Below are 19,696 nucleotides of genomic sequence, written 5' to 3'. Positions count from 1 at the left end.
AGCTTGTGACAGATATGCACATTTGGGGTGATTTTCCACATTACTGTGTTACTTCCGCTAAAGTTGCTCAAATACTTTTCAGCTAATATACTGAGAGATATCCTATTTGGTGAAGAAACCTATATGACTGTGCACATGTAGCGTGGGTTCAGAAAATTTCAGGCCTTTTTTAATGACTTCCGGTTGTTATTTAGCATTTGTGAAAGATTAGCCTGTGGTAAATACAGAAAGTTACCGCTGCTACACAATCCTGAGACTTCAGCCTTCAACCTAATAACATTTTCACTCTGTTTCAGAGTTCATTCCCTGTATGGACAAACTTTTCGACGAGTCCATCCTGATCGGCTCCGGCTACACCGCCCGGGAGACTCTGAGGTGAGTGCGTTTCCAGTGATCTGATCTCCCGTCGTCAGCACCCGCTCCGCTGCGGCGCCTCGCTCATCCAGGTGCTTTCTGAAAGTGCGGGGGCATATTAATCAGGCCCCCGGTCTCGAAGGCGGCGGAGACTCTCAGGTTAACAGACTGCAACACTGCCCTGTCAAACTGTCATGTACACCTGCATCTCCAGAGGGCACGCTGCCTGCAATCCCTCCCCCCGGCCCGTCTCAGTGCCTCTTTGACCCTCTCCGTTGCCAAGCCGCCTCACCTCGTCAACAAAATAGCTGTCGGTTCACATTAGCGCAGCGCGGGAATACGCAGGGCCGGATAAGAACTGGCATCGCTATCAGTGTCACTCATTAGCCCCTCTGTTTTTCTCCTCATATATGCCAGGCTCTGTTGCATGATCACTTATTCTGAATCCTTTGGAGGACAGTAATTAGATGCTGCGCAAAAATCCGTGCGTCTGTTTCATCGCAGTTTTAATGATCGCTAGGAGCAAATCACAAAGGTTACACTTGTATAGGTCCTGTCTGTGTCTGTCCTCGGGAAGCGACAAACTATCTCGGGTTCATGAGGTTTGATTTAGTGCAAAACTTTCAAATTCGGCTGTTAAAACCTCTACAGACACATTCCCGAAACTCGCATGATTTTTCCAACTGGTTTAGCAGTTTTGTTCCAGTCTTTACTCAAGGATGTGCTTAAAATATGCTCTGTGAACTGAATCCTGATTTTGAAAAACTTGATCCGCAATTTGACTTTTTTTTTTTTTTCAAATCCTTTTCCTGTTTTTTAAGAGTGCCGCCTCAACATGTGAAATTTCTACCCCTTCTAAGCAGCTTCTCTCTCCTCTCAGCCTTTCTGATTATAATTTTCTTGAGTTTGCACAAAATGTCAGGTGGTTGAGCGTCGCCTTTTTGGCATTCACTTCAAATCAGCCCTGAAATGTTCCTACTATTATTCTCCAAATGTCACACTCGCTCTGCTCTTCCTCCTCCCTTTTTTTCAGGCCGCTCGCCTACAGCACGCTCGCAGACCTGGTGCACCACGTCCGGCAGAATCTCCCCCTGACGGATCTGTCGCTGGCCGTCCAACTGTTCGCCAAGAACATCGACGACGAGTCCCTCCCCAGTAACATCCAGACCATGTCCTGCAAGCTGCTGCTGAACCTGGTCGACTGCATCCGCTCCAAGTCCGAGCAGGAGAACGGCAACGGGAGAGATATCCTCATGAGGATGTTGGAGGTCAGCCACGTTCTATAGGTCTTATTGTATAAAGTGACCAGCAGTTACAGTACTTCCCACCTCAGACCTCAATCTGTTTTTGTAAGATTGTAAGAGGATAAACTTTGCCGTTCCGTTTTCAAACCCCAGGTATTTGTGCTGAAGTTCCACACCATCGCCCGCTACCAGCTCGTGTCCATCTTCAAGAAGTGCAAGCCCCAGTCTGAGATGGGCGTGGTCGACCCCGTGGCCTTACCCGGAGTACCGGCCACCCCGACCCCATCCACCACCCCGGCCCTGCCGCCGCCCGCCCCACCCACACCGGTCGCCGCCCCGCCGCAGCCTCCCGTCACGCCGTTCGACCGATCCGTGGACAAGGAGGACAAGCAGACGTTTCAGGTGTCGGACTGCCGCAGCTTGGTGAAGACGCTGGTGTGCGGAGTCAAGACCATCACGTGGGGCATCACGTCTTGTAAAGCTCCAGGAGGTCAGTGAGGACAGTTTTGCTTATATTACTCGGTAGTGTTTGCATTTAACATTTGACATTAAGGCAGTTGAGCATCATTACTAAATCTACAGGGTTGGCTGGTTTTATGATAATGGAAGATGAAGATGGGAGATATTTTTTACATAATTTGCGATTTGACCAAATGCCATTTCCTCAGGTGGGTAGAGTATAGACAAAGTTTGTGTAAAGATGAGTAACTGAGCTGTTTGAGTATGAAAGTCTGATTAACGTTTAAATGCTGAGGTAATGGGACACAAGGCGATGGGAACCTGGTGGATAGGTACAAGCCATGCTAGGAGGTACAGTTTGTGCAAAAAGTGAATGTGCTTGAGTGAATGCAGCAGAACTATTTCAAGCTATTTCAAATGGATTCTCATGAACATTGCAGGCTTTGTCCTTATTATATTGAATCTAGTAATGGTGTCTCTAAACCCTTTCCTTATTTTGCCCACAGAAGCTCAGTTCATTCCTAACAAGCAACTCCAACCAAAGGAAACACAAATATACATCAAGTTGGTAAAGTACGCCATGCAGGCCTTGGACATCTATCAGGTATGATTGATGTGGTGACAAAACGTTTTTAAAAGCTTTATCATGTGTAAATAAAGTAAAACGTTGTTGTTTACCAGGTGCAAGTTGCCAACAACCAGCAGACATACATCCGAGTGGCCAACTGCCAAACCGTTCGCATGAAAGAGGAGAAAGAAGTTCTGGAACACTTTGCTGGAGTCTTTACCATGATGAATCCACTCACTTTTAAAGAGATCTTTCAGACTACTGTGCCCTACATGGTGGAAAGGATATCCAAGAACTATGCACTGCAGGTACACACTTTAAAGTACAGACTAACCTACCTACAGACTAACAGGCAGTGGATATGAATAATGATATGTTTCCTATTTTCAGATTGTGGCCAACTCGTTCCTTGCCAACCTGTCAACGTCTGCCCTGTTTGCAACCATCTTAGTGGAGTATCTGCTGGAGAGGCTCCCCGAGATGGGATCCAACGTCGAGCTCTCAAATCTCTACCTTAAACTGTTCAAGCTGGTTTTTGGATCCGTGTCACTGTTTGCTGCCGAAAACGAGCAGATGCTTAAGGTAAGTCACCAACATGCAGCGTATCGTAAAACATCGTTACCTTTGTCTTTTGAAGTGTTTGATTGTTTTGTGTCTTTGTCAGCCTCACCTCCACAAAATTGTGAACAGTTCTATGGAGCTAGCCCAGTCTGCAAAAGAGCCATACAACTACTTCCTGCTTCTGCGCGCTCTCTTTCGATCCATCGGTGGAGGCAGCCATGACCTGCTCTACCAGGAGTTTCTACCTCTTTTGCCAAATCTACTGCAAGGTACGGGGTGATTTTTAATATACAGTCATTGAAAATAATCTGACCATAAACAGGTAGAGCAAACTGGCCTAAAACCCCAAACCTGCATCTACCTGACCAAAAGAACAATTTTAAGCTTCAAACCCTTTTTTTCCTGACCCGTTTTCCTTTTTCATCCCCAGGCCTGAACATGCTGCAGAGCGGCCTTCACAAGCAGCACATGAAGGACCTGTTCGTGGAGCTGTGTCTGACGGTGCCAGTGCGTCTGAGCTCGCTACTGCCCTACCTGCCCATGCTCATGGACCCCCTGGTGTCCGCTCTCAACGGCTCCCAGACGCTGGTCAGCCAGGGCCTGCGCACCCTGGAGCTGTGCGTGGACAACCTGCAGCCGGACTTTCTGTACGACCACATTCAGCCGGTTAGGGCGGAGCTCATGCAGGTAAATAAATGTTCCCACATTGTTTTGAATTGATATACCACCCAAGAAATGCCATAATGAAGAAGAAAACATATACAAGTCGCTCTGGAGTATTAAGTCGTAACTACCTGGGCATAGAAGCGTAAGTGCACCATTGACAAGCCTCTCCTGGCAGCACGTTGTTCAAGCTCTCATTTGCAAACTCGTTCTTCTAGCTGTGGCCATCTAGCTTTAAGCCTGCTTTTAGCTTTTTTTGTTTTACTTTTCGCTCACTCCACACTTTTTTCTGCTGCTTGACGACCTTTTTTTAAACCTTCAGTGGCACAGGTGCAGCTGATACTGGTACACAAACCTAGAGCGCCCTTTAGCGGCTGTCAGTGTCAAAATAACATGTGAAATTATATATTTTGATATATAAGTTACAGACTTTGAAATGTTTGTTTCCTGTTTTAGGCGTTGTGGCGTACCCTTCGTAACCCTGCCGAGAGCATCTCCCACGTCGCTTATAGAGTTCTGGGGAAATTTGGTGGCAGCAACAGGAAGATGCTAAAGGAATCTCAACGGCTCCATTATGTGGTCACTGAAGTCCAGGGCCCCAGCATTAAGGCGGAGTTCACTGACTGCAAGGCCTCTATACAGCTGCCCATGGAAAAGGTAAGCCAAGCTAACCTGGATTTAATTTGCACAGCGTATCGTCTTAGCCTTGTTTCTTTTTGGTTCTCAAAGGAAGAATGAAACTTAAAAGAGACCTTTGTAATCCTCATTATTAGTCTACGTAGTGGGCAATATGTCCTTGTCAGGGTTGTGTGTGTGAGAGTGATAAGATGTATGTGTCCTGCAGGTAATTAAATTTTTTCTCCTCCTCATCTCCCAGTCAGTAATCATCAATCTAGCGCGGGGCCACCATGACGGCATTATTTACTCTCTATAATGGCCACTGCTTCTTCTCTCTAAGCCGCCTGTCTGTGCGTTTGCAGCTGTCTGAGCAGAAAACTAAAGCAGCAATATAGACACCTTCTCGATTTCATCATTTTTCAAAATTATTATCCGCTGATGCGAACTTCCCTCCTCTTTGGTTGAAGACCTGCTGTGTTTTCTCAAATATTTACTTTAAAAAAAATAAATGACACAATGGGTATATTTAGAACGCCGCTGAGTTTCAGCCATGACAGAAAAAAACGCTGATATCCTAATATTCTGACAGTTCCACAATTCAATTAAGCGGCGCCCTCGTCTCCCTTTTCAACCTCTACTTTTCCCCACAGTCATCACTTCCTGGTTTTGTGTTCTGACTGGCGTTAATTAGTTTGGTTTTCTCTCATTTTTAAATCCCTGCTCGCCATGGCATGTCGGCTCATAATGTAGAAAATTGCGATGACCTTTGCTACGGCCAAGCGGCTCTCTCTGTTTCTGAGTGAGGCGCTTAAAGCTACATATTGGTGTTTAGATCAGTGGTTTTCGGAAGCGGGTCATACTAGGAGACGTGGCCTGGACAAACCTGAGCATCTTTATTTTTTAGCTGTTTTATGGGAGACTATATATATCACAAAATCATTCTTATGCATTCTTACATTTAAAAACTGAGCAGACGATCTTTCATTATACTCCCTACATCATTGCAGTCTTTGTTATATGCTAATTGCAACAATTTCGATTCAGGTGTAGTCTTGTGGATGCTTAAATTAAAGATGCACCGATCCAGCCTTTTTGCTTCCGATACTGATACTGGGGGTTTGAGTATCTGCCGATATCGGACATTACCCGAAACCACGAGACTTTCTTAAAAGTGGCTTCTCTGATTAAAAAAGTGAATGGTCCTCTTTTCTCCATTTTAATAAGGTCAATAAAGTCTTTTATTTTCTTATTGTGTTACAAATCAATTATTAGTTGTATCTATTACTAAACTAATGGATCACTAGACTTTTATAGGTTACATAAAAATAAACAACTCACATAAAGTTATCTGATCGTTTCAACTTATATCATTATAAAATACTTATATCAGTTATTCTTTTACAGCATTTCATAAACTAAAATACAAATACTTGGCTGCTCCAACAGTGGTTATTTTATTTTATTTTACTAGGCTACTTTACGTAGGTATTTCTATCATAGTTTCTGTCCCAGCCTTGATTTGTTCTTGTTAGCATTAGCATGCTGTTGCTCAATGCGGCATTCTGGGCGGTGATCAAAAATACGCTTGTGGAGTTTAAAATGATTAATGAATTCTCCAAGTGCTTCAAAATGATATACAGCATGCCCATATTCGCTATGGGTTAGTCAGTGAAAATTGTGTTTTTAAGCATTGAGAGCCAAAACTGATCGGATATTTGTAGCCGATACCCCATATCGTATTTTTTCCAGTGTTAGTTCGGATATTGGAGCATCATTACTTTAAATTTTGCTTGTTGTTTTTGTTCTTTCTTTGAAGGCGATCGAAACGGCTCTGGACTGCCTGAAGAGCGCCAACACCGAGCCGTATTATCGGCGTCAAGCCTGGGAGGTCATTAAGTGCTTCCTGGTGGCTATGACCAGCCTGGACGACAATAAACACGCCCTATACCAGCTGCTGTCTCATCCCAAGTACGTTTTCATCTGTTTACTTTGCCTTTATCGTTCTTGTTACTGCAGACCGCTGGCTCTCGTGGCATTGTCTAGTTTAAGTGTAGTATCTTCTGCTTTGTTTAGGCTCTTTTTATGACTTCTGGAAACCTTTGGTATTCACATTTAAAATAAAGCATATATTTAACTGCACATACAGTATGTATTGGTTTAATCATATGATGATTAGTGATGTTTTACGGATTCTATTTGCAGCCTAGTCATATTATGTTGCCTACTTTTAGTCCATTCTTGATCAGTAAAGCGCTTTACTTCTCAAAATAGACTTTACTTGCCTTTAAGAACACAGAGCCTCATGTGGGCACAATATCTGTCACAACCTCCCTTTTACCCTTCACCAGTTGTGACCCCTACCCCAGCCGCCGGATTAACCCTGCGTCCGCTATCTCCCTCACCTCTGCCACGAGCCCCTATACCCCGTTATCAGTTTCCTCCGCGGCGCACATGGCACTGATAAGTTCTGACACAAGAGTAGCGCTGGCTAATTACAGCGGCCTTTCCTCTCCCCGCGGTGGGCTCCGTTCTGAGGTGGAGACTTATGCATGAACAGACGCACGCGATGGGAGAGACTTGTTGGAAGGCTAGTCACATTACCGTCATTGATCCCTGGGCAAGAGTTAATTGACTTCCCGCTGTCTGTTTACGTTGTTCTGTGTCCCACACACTTGGCTGTCATCTTATGCCTAACACAGACACATGAGCGTCTAATTAACTGTTGGCGATCTATGTTCATTTGAATATAAAACCGTTGTCAGTGGAATCTTGACTAAATAATCCTACCTTTTTATTTGAATAGTTTTTTTTTTTGTTGGACATTGTTTCCATTCTTTTGACTTTGATTTAAAGCAGTGCTAAGTAACTCGTTTTCCCCACAAATCCTTTTCGTAGTCCCTCTGGGGGTAATACAAGTGTTAGTGGGATGATTGGGGGTCTTTCATCTCCCCCTGGTGTCTTTGGCCAGAACACTGCCACTTGCAACTTCACTGCCTACGGGTCGGAGTCACCAATACACACTAACGGAATCACAAAGAAAAAGCTAACGAGCAAAGCTAACTGCGGGCTAGCACCACTTAAACAGTATTTACAGCCACGTTTGAGTGAACAAAATGTATCTCCATTGTGTAATTGGAATCTTTTCTGTCAGCGTAGTATTTACTGTCACGGACAATTAATGAGTAAAAATCGCAAAATGCTACGACACCTACAGTAGCGCTTACAGCCTCTAGGGACACGAGTTACTTAGTACTGCTTTAATTAGGAAAATATTGAAACCAGATTAGTCCTAGTTTTCCATTGATGAAAGCTACACTGATATTTGTCGACAGAATCCTCACACTGTGGTAGCCATGATGTGAGAGGCTGTACCGCCTTTCCTTTCCTTTTTGACACAAGGTGATTCCAGTCTCATTTTTCTTGTGGATTTAAATTGCCCGTATTGTTTTAAAACCACTATCCGAAGCCATTTCCTTCACTGTAACTATAGCCTCTCAGGTAAAGGGAAAAGACAACTGGAGCCATTCTCCAAATGCCAAGTGAGGAGAACGGTGCAGCCCAGGAGTGACAGGCTCCTGAATCAGTAAAGGGCAATTAATCTGCCATTCTGTCAACTGTCGGCACTCTCCGTCTTCACCGCGAGATTCCCGCGCACTCCTTCCCTCCGCATCCTGACAGAGCCCCCCCTCTCTTTCTCTCTCTCCCTCGTTCAAAGAGCACTCTTTTAAATGGCAATAATGAAATGAAGCGATCCATCAGCTCTGCCCGCGGCGTGTGGCATTATAAAACACAAGCTCAAGCATGGAGAAAACAGCTGCTCCATCTCAGCGTGGCCCAGTTGCCTCGAGCTGCAGTAAATAACGCAAATACCAACAGGGCACAACCGGGGAAGCTCAGCAGTTGTTGGCTGAAGTATTAAGCAAACCACGGAAGGATAGAAAATATGACAATAACACACTGCCCGATCTGTTTTACGGACGGCGGTGACACAAAGCGTTAACATGGTCAAATGTGTGTGTTCCCTCAGCTTCACAGAGAAGTGGATTCCCAATGTCATCATCTCTCACCGTTACAAAGCTCAAGACACCCCAGCCCGCAGGACGTTTGAGCAGGCCTTGACCGGAGCCTTCATGTCAGCCGTGATAAAGGACTTGAGGCCCAGCGCGCTGCCCTTCGTAGCCAGCCTCATACGCCACTATACGATGGTGGCTGTGGCCCAGCAGTGTGGTGAGGGACTATACATCTAATATTGGCTTAAGGTCTTTTCTCAGGGATTAGCCTTTTATGTAGCAAAAGCACTCCGATGTGACAGTAACAGTAAACATACATTAACAGTAGGAGACATGTAGATAAGAGTTGAATAATATGGTAGTAGTTCCAATTGACTGAAGCCTTTCCCCCTGACACAGGCCCTTTCCTGCTGCCCTGTTACCAGCTTGGCAGCCAGCCCAGCACCGCCATGTTCCACAGTGAGGAGAACGGCTCAAAAGGCATGGATCCCCTGGTCCTCATTGACGCCATTGCCATCTGTATGGCCTACGAGGAGAAGGAGCTCTGTAAGATCGGAGAGGTGGCTCTGGCTGTCATCTTTGATGTGGCCAGCATCATCCTGGGCTCCAAAGAAAGGGTACCTCATTTTTCAATAATAATGTTCTTTTTATTGAATTGTTTTTGAAAATCCACTTTTAGAACAATATCAAATACTGTTGATGTGCTCGTCCTCCTTGTAGGCATGCCAGTTGCCTCTTTTCTCTTACATCGTGGAGCGCCTGTGTGCCTGCTGCTATGAACAGGCCTGGTACGCGAAGCTCGGAGGAGTGGTGTCCATTAAGTTCCTGATGGAGAGGCTTCCTCTGATCTGGGTCTTACAGAACCAGCTCACTTTCCTCAAGGCTCTGCTATTTGTCATGATGGACCTCACAGGAGAGGTAAGGGTGCATTGTGGGATAGCTCCACTTGTGCCTTAACAGTGTACAAGAGACTAAAGCAGATACAGGGCATTAAGAACTGCTTCCTCTTGTACTGCCACTTACATACACAAACATTCTGTGACACTGTACTTTGTAAGGCATTGATTTTTTTGCAGGTCTCCAATGGAGCTGTAGCTATGGCTAAAACCACTCTGGAGCAGCTGCTGGTGCGCTGTGCCACTCCTCTGAAGGACGAGGAGAAGACTGAAGAGCTGCTGGCTGCTCAGGACAAGTCTTTCCACATGGTGACACATGACCTGGTGCGGGAGGTCACCTCCCCCAACTCCACAGTGAGGAAACAGGCCATGCACTCTCTGCAGGTGCTGGCCCAGGTCACCGGCAAGAGCGTCACTGTCATCATGGAGCCACACAAGGAGGTAATCCATCCTATATGGTCTTATATCATCTGCTAACCTCGTACAGGAACACACATGTTTTTAGAGGCACTTTTCTTTTATTGATCTGACAGAAAAAATAAGTGATACATTTCTGTGTTTTGTCTCAAGGTTTTGCAAGATATGGTTCCCCCAAAGAAGCACCTCCTGCGTCACCAGCCTGCGAACGCTCAGATCGGCCTCATGGAAGGCAACACGTTCTGCACCACTCTTCAACCGCGTCTTTTCACCATGGACCTTAACGTCATGGAGCACAAGGTCTTTTACACTGAGGTATGTCAAATGCGTTGACAAAACCAAAATGCAAAAGTTTGAATGTGACCGACTTTGAGGGAACTGCCCCATTTAAAATGTTTCCAGCTGCTGAACCTGTGTGAAGCGGAGGACGCGGCTCTGATGAAACTTCCTTGCTACAAGAGCCTCCCGTCGCTGGTCCCTCTACGCATCGCTGCTCTGAGTGAGTGCGACTGATTGAATAAATCACGCCTTACTTTGGTCGCTTTCAATAGAAATGTAATTGCATTCTTATTCTTATTATTTCCCTCCTTTTTTTTTGTAGATGCCCTGGCCGCTTGTAATTACCTGCCACAGTCCAGGGAAAAGATCATTGCGGCTTTGTTCAAGGCTCTCAACTCCACCAATAATGAGCTGCAGGAGGCGGGCGAGGCCTGCATGAGGAAGGTCTGCATCTGCTTGCATTTTCTTTTTCTGTTTCTTCTGCAATTTCCAAAGACGATCATCTCGAGCTACTTTTTCCTACTCATTTATTTACGATGTAGGCTAGTCTCTCCTTTCTACTCAATCATAGCCTTGTATCTAATCACCAAGGCATCCATATTTCCCCCAGTCAATACCAATCCACCCCAAGCTCTCTATCTGCCTCCTATTCCGGTGTCCTTCATTTTCTTTCTTTAGCGCCATCACTCCTCCTCGTCGCCCTCTCCTGTGCTGTTTCTATTCCCCCCCTTCCCCCTTTTTTGTGGATAGCAAGTCGACGCTCCCCCCACCCCCCCACCCACCATTCTCCCGTCTCTCACCCTGCCGGCGCTAATGAGCGTTGCCATGGCCCAATCGATACAGGATGGAGTGTTTGTTCCCGCCGTTGAGAGGAAAATGAATGTGTCTGCCATGCATCATTCGGTCCTGTCTTCGCACCTGCTAAGTTCAGCATGTATGAGGGCCTGTTTGTACTGTATGTCCGCAAAATAACTGGCCCATACGTAGTTTCCTAATAGAGACGCCAAAGTAAGGACTAGTACGCTGCCAAGTACACGGGCTTGTAATTCTGGTGTAGACATAATTTGTTTATCGATGCAGACTGGATGCCAGAGTCGATAAATGTGTAGTTCACAGCAGTGCACTACTTTGTGTGGAAGCGAAAGTTACTTTTTATTTTTACATTGACTTTGACTTGACGGCTCCTCATTGCAACATCCCCAAACATCTCCATCTCCCCAAAGTACACCTCCATGCGCTTTGAGCTAAGGCAACATATCTGTTATTGCAGTTCCTCGAAGGCGCAACCATCGAAGTGGACCAGATCCACACTCACATGCGCCCCCTGCTGATGATGCTGGGCGACTACCGCAGCCTGACCCTCAATGTGGTGAACCGGCTGACGTCTGTGACTCGGCTTTTCCCCAACTCCTTCAACGACAAGTTCTGTGACCAGATGATGGTATGACAAGCTTTTATGTCTATATTTTATGGGCTGTCAAAAAAAATTATTAATCGCTATTATGCTTTGACCAAACACACTCCTGTGTCTGAGCAACACATTACCTGAAAGACAAATACCTATTATATCCCAAGGGTCTCCAACCTTTTTACATAATGAACTACTTTTATGTAACAAAAGCTATAGAGAACTACTTATCAAAGAGACTTGTCTAACTATGCTATTTCAACAAAAATGACTTTAATTTTGTCCTGAAACTCTACTTTATGCCAAAAAGTTTGCAGATTCTGTTCAAAATGTTCTGCACTAGAGAAAATGAATCTAAAATGAGACTTGTCAAGCCTGTGTAGAAATGATGAAAGCTTTGGGCGGCGAGAGCTACTGGTTGGAGATCCCCTTTATAAGCTGTTGGGCTTTTACCATAAATTCATGAAGCTGTGAATATTTGGTTGAAATGTGAGAAAATTAGCCGTGATTATGCAAATTTCACAAGTGCGGTTAAAAAAAAATGTATTGATTGACAGCACTGCTTTATTTGTTTTGGCATTCATTGTTTCCTGTCTTTTTGTTTTGTCAGCAACACCTGAGAAAGTGGATGGAGGTGGTGGTCATTACACACAAGGGAGGCCAGCGCAGTGATGGCAGTGTGAGTATATCAGCAGTATTGGTAGTATTTGTGTTGCTAATATGAGCTGCGCATGTATTTTAGTCTTCTTCTATGGCGCTCTATTTAGGTAGAATGTATTTGAAGCTTGAAAACACAGAATTAGGCTAGCAGAAAGAAAGTGAACTCTGTGATCAGCTAAAATTTGCTTTACAGGAACACAGAACTTTAGTTGATTCCTTCTAAAAAGTAGTGATCTGAACTTTGTTTTGTTGGTAGGAATCAATATTTTTTTCTTTCTGCATCTTGAGGGTTAAGCAGAACGGTTTCTTAACTCGCTCTCCCCAAATTAATAGCAACGCGTCAACAAATAACCAAACTCACCTTTTGTCACTATCAAATCAAAGATTAAGATTGTTCTTCTATTGTGAGCTAATGCTGTTAACACGGGCCTCACGTGTTCGTGTTTGCTCTGACCCGTCGCCAAAGGGACAGACCGGCCTTCATTGCTTCTAGCACAAAGCCACAGCCACATGTACAACACCTCTGCTGTGTGGTCTCCTCCCAGATGAGTTGTGAGCGGCCATATTACAATCAATGATTAATTAGGCGCCGGCCTGACCGTGCTGAACCCCCCCTCCCTACCCCTCGTTATCCCCCTGACAGCTAACCTTGTGAAGACGCAGAAAAAGGCGACGGAAGGGCAAAATAGGATACCTTCCGCTTTTGGAAACGTTGTCTATTTACAAGTTCACCTCCCCTCGTAGAAAACTGTTTAAGTAGATGTAAGTTGGCACGTTTCAGGCAATGGAATTAAGAGGTTTATTAACTCTTTTAAGTGTGTGGGGAGAACAAAAAATGCTTTGCCCCTAAAAAAAAACCCTCCCCTCACATTTTGATCCCAGCAACTGTAATCGTCTTTGAAAAGAACAGACCTCCTTTGATATTCTATAACCTAGTTTAGTGTTGAATATGTCAACGCAAAGAGAGATTTGCTGAAGAACTGAAAGAATCTGAAGTTACAAATGTCAAGGTCCGTTTTCTCCACTTTATCCTTTGTGAAGTTATCAAAAAGACTCTGTGTGCTCTAAATGTCAGGGATGCCGCGGCTAACATTTCCGAACATGCCCCCGACCGTGGAACTGTTACAAAAAAAACAAACAAAACTAAAATAACTCTCTGAACTCCCCTTGTCATTCGCCCCCCTTTTTATATCCTCCTTTTCCCCCCAAACGCACTCAAAATGCTGACTCTGCTCATTGTCTCCCCCCACTCTGGTACAGCCTGCGATGGAGGGCGTTGAGGTGAGATGTTACCCGATGTTGCGCCCCCTGTTGGTGATTCTCTGTCAGTGAAGTTGAGCTTCAATCGAGTCGTGCCAGTGGTGAATCGGACTAATGTTGTGAAGTGGCCCCCGTATTTCTGTGTCCTTGTGTCTGTGGATGTCTTTGGAAGAGTTAGTCATGTCACTTCTAACCTTACATCGTGTTTATACATGTTTTATGTACAATTGGTTCTGCACAATTTTGGAAAACAGATCTAATTGCAAAACAATATTAAAAGTATATTGTGACTTTTGAGAGAATATTGAAATTTGAACTACTAAATTAAAAAACAATAAAATGTATCTTTACTCTAGAGAAGCTGTTGTCCCTTCTTCATCGTGTCTCTCCACGGTGGCTGTCTATCTGAGGCGCTCCCCAGATTATGTCGGTTCCGTGCCATTTCCTGTCTCAATATCTCACCTGGTGTTCTTCCCCCCCCTTCCCCGTTTTTTTTTCTCGGTTCTTTTCCCACAGGAGATGAAGATCTGCTCGGCCATCATTAACCTCTTCCACCTGATCCCCGCCGCTCCGCAGACCCTGGTGAAGCCGCTGCTGGAGGTGGTGATGAAGACAGAGCGGGCCATGCTCATCGAGGTGCCACACCAAATACACACTTTAGGATACTTGCACGTTTGGGCTGCCAGTTTGAGATGAGCGATGATACTGATTTTGTTGTTTGGAGGATGTGGTTTGCCCTCTTAGTTTTAGTTTTTAGGGAACTTGAAAAATAAGGGCACTTCGTACCTTCATTACCATATTTTCCGGACTGTAAGTCACTCCAGAGTATAAGTCGCTCCAGCCAAAAAATGCATAATGAAGAAGAAAAAAACAAATCAAGTTGCACTAGAGTATAAGTCGCACCCCCAGCCAAACTAAGAAAAAAAAGTGCGGCTTATAGTCCGGAAAATACGGCACAGTGGTGAGAAAACACCGTGTAGAATTTCTCACTTTTCAGCCTAAATTGGTCACCAAAGTCATAAGAATGAATAAACAGTGTGTGCTTAAACTAATACCACCCAAACATTTACATTTGATCATATTTTTATTGACCATACCATGTAAACATTCACAGGACAGGGAGGAATAAGTAAGTACACCCCCTGAATCTTGCTGAACTGCAACAGTTTTGTAAAGAGGTTTTGGTCCAAGATTCATCCTGATCTTTGTGAGTGTCTAATCTGGAACTACAGAAAAGCAGTTATTGTTACAAAAGAAGGATCAGCAGCTATTTAATACAAGGGTTAACTTACTTATTCCATGCATGTTGTGAATGTCTCAGGTTTTTCTGCAAAATATCGTGATTAACTTGTGAATACATTTTTCTATTGATGACCTCATGTTGTCCACACGGTATACTTACTTTTTTTTGCCACTGTATGTTTATTTGGCAATATCAAGTCTCACATTATTGTTCAAATTTTAAATTGCCCTTTAGGCTGGGAGTCCGTTCAGGGAGCCTCTGATCAAGTTCCTGACGCGGCACCCGTCTCAGACCGTGGAGCTCTTCATGATGGAGGCCACGCTCAACGACCCGCAGTGGAGCCGCATGTTCATGGTCAGATTAAGATCCTTTGCACGGAGTTCAGTGATTAGCTACGGCCATGTTTCATTCATGTGTCTGTTTTATTCCAGAGTTTCCTCAAGCACAAAGATGCCAAACCCCTCAGAGATGTGCTGGCGTCCAATGCAAACCGCTTTGTGCCCCTCCTGGTGCCAGCCGGTACTGCAGCGACTGTCAGACCTGGGTCACCCTCCACCACCACTGCCCGACTGGACCTTCAGTTCCAAGCTATAAAGGTGCACTTTTTTTGTGAATGATTTAGTCAGATAATCGGGTGTGTGTATTTTACGAACACACTCCTTTTTGTTTAGATCATCAGCATCATCGTGAAGAACGATGAAGGGTGGCTGGCGGGCCAACACTCTCTGGTCAGCCAGCTGCGACGGGTCTGGGTGAGTGAGGCCTTCCAGGAGAGACATCGCAAAGACAATATGGCTGCCACCAACTGGAAGGAGCCCAAGCTTCTGGCCTTCTGCCTTCTCAGTTACTGCAAGTATGTATACAGAAAAAACAGTGCCAAAAAGTAAAAGCCAAATACTCATACTTCTAAATTACATTAAGTGAACTGATGAATATACCAGCGTTGTTTTATATGCATTAATAAAAGTGTTTGTCTTTTGTTGAAGGAGAAACTACTCTGAGATCGAGCTGCTGTTCCAGCTGCTGCGGGCCTTTACGGGCCGCTTCTTATGCAACATGACTTTCCTGAAGGAGTACATGGAAGAGGAGATTCCCCGCAACTACTCCATCGCCCAGAAACGCGCTCTCTTCTTCCGCTTTGTTGAATTTAATGACCCTCACTTCAATGATGAGCTCAAAGCAAAGGTATCCTCACTCAGTGCACTCAGACAATCAGAGCAGAGAAATTAAATTAAAGCGCCACACCGCAGGGACTTGGGCATTTCACTGTGACTTTCATAGTTTAGCCTTTGGAGTTGACTCTTCTATGCTAGCTGGTTGTCCGCCAAATATAGTGATGGTTTTTGCCCTGGCCAAATGTACATGTACTTGGCTGGGGGTCAGTGCTCTGCCATCAAACAAAGAGACATTACATTTCTTTTGTAGCTGCTTTTCAAGATGATTACATTGGTTTTCAAATTTTCTCCTATTGGTGCCAAAATACTGCTACTTTGACATAATGCTGCTCAATTTATAACAGTATGAAAAACATGTTCAAAAGATGTAACCATTTCATTGCATTAGCCATGAACTGTGTTGGCCTACTTTAGCGTTTTCTGCATGTGTTGTTGAGCTGAGCGGGATGTGACTTAATCGCTCTGTGGGGAAACGCGTGTGGCCCCGTGCGTCTGGCCGGTGTGTGTTTTGTAGCAGAAGTTATTAGACAGAGGCGGGAAGGTCGTTGTTTCTGGTTGTGGACCCTCTGAGACTCACAGATGAATGCCTCCGCCCCCTTCACCTGACCCGCTGTAGTAAGCGTCGCAATCATTCAGGCTGCTTTTTAATTAAGCCCGCTCGTTCCCACCTGCATACGACCCTTACACACACCGGACACACAAGAACATACCGAGTGCACAGATGTAACCGGGCCACAGGCGCTGATGTTGGGCACAATGGGTCAGTGGGAAAGCATGAGACCAAATGGCAAGTACTCACACAGAGGAGCATGCAAGGGACTGGCAGTTCAACAACAGAGCCAAAACAAGGACATTGACTTTCTTTGTCCTATTTAGCACGGATCCTTTTCTAGCTTTTATGTTTAGTATTTGTCTTTAAAGCAGTACTAAGTAACTCATGCCCCTAGAGGCCATAAGCGCCACTGCAGGCGTCGTAGCATGTTGTTTTTTTTTACTCAATACTTCTCCGTGAGAGTAAATACTACGCTGACAGAAAAGACAAAGGGAGAGAGGGATATTGTACATCCAATTACACAATGGAGATACATTTTTTTTTTCCTCTCAAACTTGGCTGTAAATACTGTTAAAGTGGCACTAGCCCGCAGTTAGCTTTGCCCGTTAGCTTTTTCTTTGTGATTCCATTAGTGTGAATTGGTGGCTCCGACCCGTAGGCAGCGAAGTTGCTAATGTGGTTTTCTGGCCAGAGACACCACGGGGAGATGAAAGGACCCCCCAATCATCCCATTAACACTTGTTTACCTTAATAAATCCCTACCGTAGTCCCTCTGGGGGTAATACAAGTTAGTACTGCTTTAACCCCTGAACTCATAATGCCGCCTCTGCTACATGTCAGCACGTTGTAATCCATGAAACACATCTATGTTTTAAAGCCCTGACAGCTTCTCCAAACATCTTCTGTGCTGGTCTGTAATAATTCCTTTCCTGCACAGTTTTGCATGTCTGTCTGGAGCAACCATTTCTTAAAGCTTGTTTAATTTCCTTCTCTACACCAGATATGCCAGTCTTGTGCCCTTAACTGCTGTTTTTTTAAAACAACAAAGCCTATTGCTTACTGTACTGCACTGTAGTATGTTGAAACGCTTTGGTAAAAGATTGTAATGATACTGATATCGCATTTTTAAGACGGTTATTGAATATTGCACATTTTTTAATCATATTGTCCAGGCCTAATATAGAACTTTTAAGGTGCCACGCTGCTCCCACCTCACTGTTCCTGTTTGGAGACAAAGCCCAATCGAGCAGACTGCAAAACGGGCTGTAAATAATGGAAAAATCTACAGGAGGCTATACATTTTTATGTGTTTTTCTAGCGTTTTATTTTCTGCTGCACATTCTCCCCTATCATTGTTTTATTCATAATAAACCCCTCTGTGTGCGCCGCTCCAGCTTGTTAGGCTGTGCGCCGGATCGGATGATACACTGTGCCATTGTCTGCGCCTTTATTTATTTTACCAGTTGTTACAAAATTATCGTTGAGGTGTTTGTGTTTCCAATAATGATCTCTGCAGTCAGAGTAAACATAATATACAAACATAATCAGAAGACATCTGCATAATGTCCATACGCAGCACATCGTCAGGCTACAGGGGTAATTCTTCCCACTGTTTTGTCTAGTGGGTCTCAAACTGTGGTTCGTGCCCCACTGCTTTAGTAATGCATTCAAGTTTGGTGTTTTTTTAAAATCTGTTTTAGGTTTGATTCACACCTGGCCTCAGTTTTAAATCAAAGCCTCTTTAGAATGCTGTGATCTGCCATCGCAAATCTACGGCTGCTTGTTTGTGTTTCCTGCATTGTTTGCCCAAAAAAAGAAAAAAAAAAGAAAATCTACTTCTTTTGATCTAACTTCCAAGCGCGGGTGTGGTATCGCACAACAGAGGGACTATTTCGCATCGAGGGAGGAAAGATGGAGAAGGAGAGAGACTGTGTGGGAAAGCTGCAATGAATCACTGCCCGACCTCATGCTGCTCCAAAAAACTCGCTCTCACGCGCAACTCTAAAGCACCGCACTATTCGCTTATTCCTCAGTGTAGGCTCTCAGGCCGTTGTTTCGGAATGCAAGTGAAAGTAAAAGTAGTCAACGGGGCGAGAAAGGAGTCAAAAGAGGGACAAATAATGAGGATACTGTCAAAGCATCCTGAATAGGGAGTCGTCTTCCTCAAACTTTGCCCAGATTACGACTTTTAAAAACATTTCTCAATTTTCAAGCAGATAAACAAACCCGTGGGTGAAATTCACGGCACGCCTGTTTCCTTTCTCCCCCACTTTCCCCCTTTGTTTCCCCCGACATGACACAGCGTTAAGGCAGAAAGCACTAACACGCGGCGCGAGCATCATGTCCTCAGAAGTGGTGGGAATGAATACTACTGTGTTGTTGAACTAAAAACAACCGAGTGTATTTCTGCCCGGATCGCGTACCTGCCAGATTCCACTGCAGGAGAGACCGTGTAAACAAAACATCTCCACAGGACCGCAGCTTTGGATGGGAATTTCAGTTTTTGTAGGGAAATCAGTTTAGTTCATACTGACAATAATACAAACACGTTACGCCCCAAGCCTGCTTTTATGCTTGGCTTTCTGTTCCTCTTGCCCCCACTTTACAAAATCAAAAAAAAAAAAGTCATCAATCAGAGCTGAACACAGGCCCAACCAATTCACGAGATCAAACCATTTCATCACTTAATTATTCGCATAAAGGTGCCAGTCTGCAGGTTTCTTTAAAGCTCCTTTTGAGAGACCACACCTGCTGATTTGTCCGATTAGTGCCTTTCACAAAAGCGCCATCAGTCGTTCTTTGTAGGAACTTAAAGGAGGGAAAGTTGCATGCCGCGCCTAAATGGGCTTCTTATCTGTGGACTAATTGGAAGATTTCAACTTTCTTTCCGTCTCTTCTGTAGGTGTTGCAGCACATCCTGAACCCGGCCTTCCTGCACAGCTTCGAGAAGGGTGAAGGAGAGCAGCTGCTCGGGCCGCCCAACCCTGAAGGAGACAACCCGGAGAGCATCACCAGCGTCTTCATCACCAAGGTACTATTTTTGTGGAGAGTTTGCACATTCTGCGGCGTCTGGGTTTTATTTCTTCTGGGCATTAATCAGCCAAAAAAGTCTCTGAAGTCTGATATCTCACTTGTAGTACCTGGCCTTTACCCCGTCCCCCCAAACAGACACTTCTGTCTGTGATTATACTAGTTATTAATCATGCAAAATCGACTTTTATGTGTTTTGTTTTACCCTGTTCTTTTGTCAAAAATATATCTGAATTAGTATTATACTTCATTCACTCAGCTTGAGTAGTACTGTTCACTTTGGTCCCTTCCTGGTTCC

General features: G+C 44.6%; 1 protein-coding gene across 2 annotated transcripts in view; it reads left to right on the top strand.

Moving 5' to 3' along the window:
- Positions 1–19,696, top strand: part of trrap (transformation/transcription domain-associated protein) — a 73,704-nt gene that overhangs the window by 5,740 nt on the left and 48,268 nt on the right. Inside the window, exons 13-38 of one of the 2 annotated variants that reach the window (XM_079577619.1) lie at positions 297–375; positions 1,388–1,622; positions 1,752–2,088; positions 2,564–2,661; positions 2,739–2,933; positions 3,016–3,207; positions 3,290–3,455; positions 3,617–3,873; positions 4,306–4,506; positions 6,284–6,435; positions 8,495–8,694; positions 8,877–9,094; positions 9,198–9,395; positions 9,554–9,814; positions 9,944–10,105; positions 10,193–10,289; positions 10,392–10,513; positions 11,340–11,510; positions 12,088–12,156; positions 13,398–13,418; positions 13,914–14,033; positions 14,875–14,994; positions 15,072–15,236; positions 15,312–15,493; positions 15,627–15,825; positions 19,271–19,399. In XM_079577619.1, the coding sequence (XP_079433745.1) occupies positions 297–375; positions 1,388–1,622; positions 1,752–2,088; positions 2,564–2,661; positions 2,739–2,933; positions 3,016–3,207; positions 3,290–3,455; positions 3,617–3,873; positions 4,306–4,506; positions 6,284–6,435; positions 8,495–8,694; positions 8,877–9,094; positions 9,198–9,395; positions 9,554–9,814; positions 9,944–10,105; positions 10,193–10,289; positions 10,392–10,513; positions 11,340–11,510; positions 12,088–12,156; positions 13,398–13,418; positions 13,914–14,033; positions 14,875–14,994; positions 15,072–15,236; positions 15,312–15,493; positions 15,627–15,825; positions 19,271–19,399 (4,346 nt within the window). The remainder of the gene's footprint in view (positions 1–296; positions 376–1,387; positions 1,623–1,751; positions 2,089–2,563; positions 2,662–2,738; positions 2,934–3,015; positions 3,208–3,289; positions 3,456–3,616; positions 3,874–4,305; positions 4,507–6,283; positions 6,436–8,494; positions 8,695–8,876; positions 9,095–9,197; positions 9,396–9,553; positions 9,815–9,943; positions 10,106–10,192; positions 10,290–10,391; positions 10,514–11,339; positions 11,511–12,087; positions 12,157–13,397; positions 13,419–13,913; positions 14,034–14,874; positions 14,995–15,071; positions 15,237–15,311; positions 15,494–15,626; positions 15,826–19,270; positions 19,400–19,696) is intronic. The other variant, XM_079577620.1, reaches the window with a different exon arrangement.

Source organism: Gobius niger, assembly GCF_951799975.1.
Source record: "Gobius niger genome assembly, chromosome: 19".
NCBI lineage: Eukaryota > Metazoa > Chordata > Actinopteri > Gobiiformes > Gobiidae > Gobius > Gobius niger.
The sequence above is the reverse complement of the archived record's forward strand: the minus strand, read 5'-3'. Positions and strand labels throughout refer to the sequence as shown.